The 7,447-nt window shown below is 44.6% G+C and overlaps 1 protein-coding gene across 1 annotated transcript in view; it reads left to right on the top strand.

Annotated features, from left to right (window-relative positions):
• The window catches only part of LOC103773771 (nuclear receptor subfamily 1 group D member 2-like), an 18,287-nt gene extending 14,260 nt beyond the window's left edge, over positions 1–4,027 (top strand). Inside the window, 1 exon segment of the mRNA XM_008941147.1 lies at positions 3,717–4,027. Within this exon segment, the coding sequence (XP_008939395.1) occupies positions 3,717–3,913 (197 nt within the window). The 3' untranslated portion in view covers positions 3,914–4,027.
• Positions 4,028–7,447: the final 3,420 nt, after the last annotated feature.

The raw sequence follows: 7,447 nt of genomic DNA, 5'->3' as shown, positions 1-7,447 counted from the left end.
CAGGAATGCTAGCAGTGCTCACTTAAAACAACCAGCCGGCATTTGGGGGCAACTCACGTCTTGAACAAGTGTGTTTCTTCCACATGAGTGGTTTAGGCTCACATCTTTCTTACCAGGGAGGGGCACCCTGCACAGGAACCCCCTGTACACAAGGTAGAGCAGTTCGGTCCCATAGCTTGTGCGTGCCCTAACTGAAATGTGACAGCACAAGGATGGGAGAGCTGTAGCCCCTTCAGCTGCTAAGTGATGGTAATGAGCAGAAGGCGGTACAGAGCTGGCAAGCTTCAAAAGCCAGAACGAGTAGCAGCATGAGGGAAGCGTGGCACTGTAGTCTCTTAGTAAAAATGTTCAGGAAGCAGAGAGGAACCTGGGGTTTTAGTTACTTTTCCAGACTCTGCTTTACAGATTTTTATCTTCCAGAAATGGAATTGATGAGAACTGGAGACAGCCTTTAAAATAAAGACTTGGGAACCAGGCCTCTTCCCCTGCGCAACATCGTATCTAGGCTACAGCCACTCTTCTTACTTGCTCAGCTGCTGGGCCCTTGAATATCACAATCTCTGTGCCACCTCTTCTGAATGCAAGTGGCTGTGGCTGTTGTGTTAAATGTGCTTGCAGAGCCAGCCCTCTATAGGCTTTTCAGTGCTGCTCCAGGCTGTTGCTGGCTCCCAGTAGGGCTTAGCTTAGGGGTGGTGCGCAGCATGTAATGCCAGAGCCGTGCAACAGGGAGGAAGGAGGAGGTGTTTGATATTCAGGCCTCTTGCAGCTGCTGAGGAGTTTTCAGGTCGTAGCTTTGGCCGTTATTGCTGCCTTGAGATCTAATCTGCAGTCTGATCACAGCCTTCCTGGACATTTCACAAAATACTTCCAGCACTTTCTAAAGTACAACTTCATTAGTGTTGTAATGTTTGGGCCCAAATTTGCATGTGCACCATATTCCAGACACAGTCATAACCTTGATGGTCACTGTGAGTCCAGCAGTTTTCAGATAGCTTCACTCTAGCTGGCAACTGAATTGAAATGCTGCAGTCATTACTTGTACAGGGGAGTAAATGAGCAAAGCTTCATGCTTGAGCAGGTACCTAAGAAGAAGTGCCCCACAGCAGAGCTGGGCGACATGCTTGCAGTGGAAGGGCCTGCCAGGAGAAGGTGCCTGTAGAAATGAAGGACTATGGGCTCCTGTTAATAACACAGGTCTTGAAAGACAGAACCCCTGCATTGCCATCCCTCAAGGAGTGTGACCCAGAGGCTCATTTCCCATCAGGTGGAGATCAGTTAGAGATGCAGGAAGAGCTGAGGAACAGCGTCAGAGAGAATGACATAGAGATGAAGGCAAAGGCAAAAGATGGTGTAACTGGAAGAACTGAAGGTGGAAGAGTAATGGCACTAAGATTTCTTCATCTGTGAATGAAAGTTCCACAAGGAGATTGAAAGGAAGATAGAGTAGTCAAGATTTACATCAATTCCAGAAGCAGACAGCAGTGTGTGACTGTTGAATCCTGGTTATGTGATCCAGAATATAAAATACTATGCTTGCACTAGTTAAAAATCTTCTTGAAAGACTTTCAAATGTTTGTTTTCTTTTTAAGTGCCAGTGGGGGAAAAAACCAACCAACCAACCAACCAACAACCAAAAAACCACAGGTTCCCAAGTCTCTAAATAGTGCTAGTGGGGAGAACACTTGTCAGAAGCATCTCCATGTAGCACTGGATGAATAACCACACTCATGAGCATGAGTATTTAGAACATGCAGAAGGAAGAAGCAGGGGTAGTAGCAAGGAGTGTGTGCAACTGTGTACATTCTCTTTGCTCTCATCTGGCAAAGAAACTTAAAGCAGGGCCCTACAGTGAGGATGTGGGAGTGTTTCTGGTGGTGCTGAGGAATTAGCTTTGTATCATTCCAAGACTAAAAGGAACACTACCTCTCTGGATTCAGTTAGCTGGATGTGTTGAAGATGGAGGTGACATAGCAAGACAAGCATTGGACACTGAAGAAGAAAGAAGCAAGGTGGAAGCAATGCTGAAAGAACATGCTTTGTGCAGATCTAGAGACCAGATAATCCCTTAACCGAGTGCGATGCTTCATGGTAGAAGAATATAAAATATGCACTGTCTGTTAATCTATTTTAGTGGGATGGTACTAACCAAAACTTCTGCTGGCCACTGAGAGCAACTAGATGTAGACTGAGAAGGAGGAGGATGTGGACTAACTGAAAAGAGGAGACTGCAGTCGCTTACCCAGGGCAGCCAGGAAAGACTGGACAGCATTATTCTGCTATCAGCATCAGGGCAGTACTGCTGTTGGTGTACAGAGCTCTCAAGAAATCTCATCTGGCATACTCTCTGCAAGTGTCATCATTCATGCTCAGGATAGAAAAAACCTAAAGTTTTGGCAAAGTAGGGAGTAAGTGGAATAGGTAGTTAAGCCGTAAAGGCAGGGAGACATCTCTTCACTCCCGGTGTCTTGGAGAGCAGCTATCAAACCTAATAGACAATCTTCACAGAAGAGTGCAGTATGTCCTAATGAATATTGCTTAATTGAAGTTCCTTGTTGTTAGGGGGTTGTAGAACAGTTTCTAAAGGCACAAAACACATCAACAGCTTTAAGATGGATGCTGAAGTGGATTATATAATAGAGCAGTAGAGAACTGCACTGAGTAGTCCAAGAGATCTTCCAGAGTGGTCACCTGGTAAGCCCGGTTGGGTTGACACTGATGGCATAAGGAGGGGCTCCTGCTCCGTGTAATCTGACTCAGTGCTGCTCCAGAAAGCTGCTGTCACTCTGCGTCCCAGTTCTGCAGAGTGCTTAAGTACCTGTGCACATCAAAGCAAATTTCTCTTCCTACCTGTCACTCGTGTATGTGTGTGCCCTGCTGAATTTACATACTGAAGAGAGGCTTCAGCTTGGAAAAAAGCAGCTACTGCACGTAGTTGTTAGGTGAGATGTTTTGCCTAAAAATTCATCCTGCTAAGCCGCTTACTTAAGTTCCACCTAAAGACAACAGGCACATTCTTTAGTACAGCTGTCTTGAAAGAGATGCTTTGGGCATGGGGTGAGTGCAGTATGTGAAAGCATAATATTTTTCTTGATGTTGAAATTCGTCTTTTCTTCCTCAGTTGGGAATTTCTGGGTGTATTGTTTCATTTTGTAAGGGCTTCAGAACGCACTGAGAAATAGTGTCTGGTTATGTCAAGGCTTGTACTCCCTTCGCTCCTGGGGTTCCCACTGTGCAGATACAAGTGTGGCTTGTCCACTTGTTTCCTCCTCAGACATAAACCTCCAGTTTAAGTTTAGGATTCTCTGTCAAGTCTTGAGAAATGTTTGAAATTTTTACTTCTCTGTGCCCTGCCTCCCTCATGGCATTGAAAGTTGTGGTTCAGCAAAATATTTAAGCATGTGCTTCATTCTGTCCTTCTCTGGAAACACAGGGAAGTAATTGCAGGAAAGGTGACTGAATGCTGCTAGTTTGGCATGAGCTTAATACTTTACAAAGTTAATGCTAAATAATGTTTGAAGGAGTTTTGGTATGTGGGTTTGAAACTTATGGTATAAGTATTTAATTTTACTTGTTAATTTAGTGAGTGATTCTTGCAGTGGCTTTATGTTGTAAACTACATCTGTTCAGTGTCTTTTTTTTCTTCCCTGTGTTTTTTTCTTTTTATTTTTTTTTTTTCCTCTCTCCTCCTTGCCACCCTCCCCCTTCCTTCTCTTTAGATCGCTCTGGAATAGAAAATGTCAATTCTGTGGAGGCACTTCAGGAAACACTAATCCGTGCATTAAGGACCTTAATCATGAAAAACCACCCAAATGAAGCCTCTATTTTCACAAAACTTCTTTTGAAATTACCTGACTTGCGTTCCTTAAACAACATGCACTCTGAAGAACTGTTGGCCTTTAAAGTTCACCCATAGGCCTTTGGGTCTCACCTGTACTTGGACTTGCCTCGTTGTGGAACTGTTTTGTGCTAAGCTACGTGTTTATACCATTGTACCACTTGTGGGAGGGGGCGTTCCCAGACTGTGAGCGTGGGCGGCGGTCTGCTGCAGCAGAGTCCTCCAGCTGCCCTGCCCAGCTGGGCTGCGCCCTGCAGGAGAGGCTGCGAGGAGCCCCAGGGAGTACGGACTGTTCTTCATGTAGCAGCAAGAACACCACTGCCCTCTCAAGCGAGCTGAATGCAGAATAACTGTGTATGTGCACACGGAGCATGGCATGGGGTGGGAACGACCCTGCGCTAATAGGAAAATGGAAGAGCTGATTCAGTTGGTCTTTCACTTATCTAATAGATGTGTGTCTGTGTCTCTTGGTAACTCGCTCATGTTTTCACTGTTGTTATTCCATTAAACCCGATGGAATGATTTCGGCCTGCACCAACTCTTCACTGAGCGTGTTCATGCCATGTGTATATAATATAAATAGCTAAGTAATGGGTGTTTATGGCTATATAAAGTACAGAATTGTGTGTATATATGTGTATGTATATAAATAGTTCTATACATAAAGTATACATATAATTTCTTCACAATATTTTAAACTGTGAAGGAATTTAAACTTACAACAGAAGGTGATCTATGGGAAAAACCAAATAGATGCACTTTGCATATTGCTGAACTAATTATCTGAGCATTTATAATTTTTAGAAAACATCAAATTTGCATTAATATGCTGTGTTTGTTAATTAAAAACAAAAAAACCCAACAAAACGGAGTGGCACTAAAGGGGCAGAGTCAGACTCAACTTCTGGTAGGGGTTTGTAGAGGTTCTGGAGTGGAGATGGTGGGTTGTGGCACTAATGATATGGATTCTCCATTGCCACTGGGGTTCTCATGTTCTGGTAGAGGTTAAAGAGACACCAGATGCTCTTCAAAAACTTCAGCAACTATCAGATGAATAACAGCATCTATCAGAAAAAAAAAAAATGGGAAAAATGTATGGTTGCGTTTGGATGTATGTATGTGTGTTTTGTGGCTGTTTATTTCTTGCAATACATTATTTTGCTGCTTCATTGCTAAATGAGAATTGGAAACTAAAGTGTGAGATTCCCCTTGTCTTTTCACAGTTTGGGCTTTGTGGTTCCCACGTCTCTTCTGGAGCTCTCCATCAGTGTGTGTGTGCATGTGTGTGTGTATGTGCAGAGAGGGTGCACAGGATGGTCTAGATTTTTTTCTTAAAAAAAACAAAACAAACAAAAAAAAACCAACAAAAAACACGCCACAAAACCCAACCTAACAAATGGGACTTTTTTGGTTGTTTATGCCAGTAGCAAATTACAAAGCAGATCCTCGAGGCTTAAGATTCTGCTGCTTTTCCATCTAGGAAGGCAGCTCTCTGTGGGTTTTCTCTGTGGGTAGCAGGACCTGGCACCAGAAGAGAGATCAAAAATAAGTCAAAGCCGTTGTGTTAATTAGTTACGTTTCTGTTTTGCTAAGGTGGGAAGGAGACGCTCCCTTACCCTTGTGTTTAGGTACCTTGGAGGAGGCCCTCTGGGTCTCCAGCGCTTGCTAATGCCGCTCTGCAGGGGAGAGACCTCTCTGCTGGTCACTGCCTCTCGAGGGCTGTGGCGGTTGAGGCGGGGAGCTGGAAAGCCTCCGGACCGCGGGATTCCTCCTCGGCCTGCGGGATTCCTCCTGGCTGTGCGGGAGCAGCTCTGGCACGGCAGCCAGCCGAGGGCGGTGGAGTCAGCAGAGGCAGAGCTCTGCCTGCCCCTGGGCAGTGGGATCCGGGCAGAGGAGGGGGGTTTGCACCCCAACAGGGCACGAGCCCCTGGGGCTGGGGGTCACCCCAAGGGGAGTGGTGAGGAGCTGGCCGGGGGGCCGGGAGCAGGAGCTGAATAGGAACCGGGGGAAATTCTACTTTAGCCATGGCTGAGGAGCAGAAGACCCCCCCCCATCTCCCTGCTTGGCAGCTGCTGCAGGGAGAGCTGACCTCCTGCTTCAACCTGCTTTAACCACTGGATCGTGGCCCCGTAACATACAGTTTTGCTATCCAAATGTGCTATCTGGGAATATTGTCCTAATTTCTGTTAACAGTCTGCATCCTGCCAGTATTATTTGTTTGAGAGTTTCACTGAATTACACACTGAACCACTCAGACTTCAGAAAGGACACAGTCTTGTTTTGTATTGCTTAGGAGCTGAAATGACTTTTTTGCAGATCCCATTTCAGATGTGTAAAGTACAGTTAACCCTTGGTTGTTTTGGGAGGGAAGGAGTCTTCTTACAGAGATTGCCACCCTACAACTGTGTTTTGTTGTGTTTTGTTTTATTTTTTTTCTTCTTAAAACTGTATTATTAAGCCTTTAGGAATGTATAACCAGGACTGAGTAATTACTGCTTATTAAATTTTTAGTTAGGTTGACCATGTATGCCTATAGATAGATATTTTAACTTGTGCAATTTCATTTGAAATAATCTTCCTGTACATAATGGAAAAACTCACATAACAGAAAAAAAGCCCCGAAGATTGACTGAAGAGAAAAATTGATTCAAGTACGGTTCAGAAGTGACCCACGTATCACAAACCCTAGCTGGACTCTTAGAAGAAAATCTAAACTCATCGTGTTAGCTGTGTATCGTGATCTCTTCTTTTAGTGTGTCACTGGTTATACACTTGGTAAACGCTGAGATAATAGACTTCATGCCAGGCATTTGAGTACTGTAGATTGGATCATTGCTGAAAGATTAATGTACTGTATGACTTAAATGAAATTTTTATTCTTGATTTCATTCTTGATTTTGTTCTTGTTTTAAAAGATTAAATATGGGCATTATGTCAGCAAGCTAAACTGTGTTTCTGTTCTTTGTATTTTTCTGTATAAAATCTGGAGGGGAGGACAGCGAGCTGAGATGAACAAAGCGGAAGTTTTGTTCATCATGGGTGAGGACATCAGGTACTGTAAGGTCACGGGGGCTGCGCTGGTGCACAATGCCTGGGAGCCCACATCTCAGTCCACCTGTGATACTGGTCTGGCTTGTCTTGAAAAAAGGACAGGGTTTAGCTTTTGGTAAAGACAGTCTTAAAGCTAGGTTGTGAGAGAGGTAGTTGGACATGGCATACAAAAGGCAGAAGTCTGGGGTTTATGACTTGATTCCCTGGTTTGAAGCATTTACTTTTCTGGGAGGTAAGAGAAGCTTCTCCAGGAAATTTTTTATCAGTGTTTAAAAACCACTAAAATTAGGAACAAAATTATTGCTGCCGGCACTTGAAAAAGTAACAGCACAAAAATGCTTTCTTGGTGTCATGTTTGCATATGGCTTGCCTTGCCACCAAGCCTGAGCCCCCATGAGCAGAGCTGTGAGCCGTGGTGGTCCCAGGGCCTGAGAGCTCCTTGGGAAGGGCTTTTTCCAGCTTTCACTGGCACGTTCCACGTAGACCCCAAGGAATTTTTCCCTGTTTGGCTGCAAGAGCCCCGCTGCAGCAAGTGGGGGGGAAAACCACGATTCCGTTCCT

Source organism: Merops nubicus, unplaced genomic scaffold (assembly GCF_000691845.1).
Source record: "Merops nubicus isolate BGI_N331 unplaced genomic scaffold, ASM69184v1 scaffold49335, whole genome shotgun sequence".
Taxonomy (NCBI): Eukaryota; Metazoa; Chordata; class Aves; order Coraciiformes; family Meropidae; genus Merops; species Merops nubicus.
The sequence above is the reverse complement of the archived record's forward strand: the minus strand, read 5'-3'. Positions and strand labels throughout refer to the sequence as shown.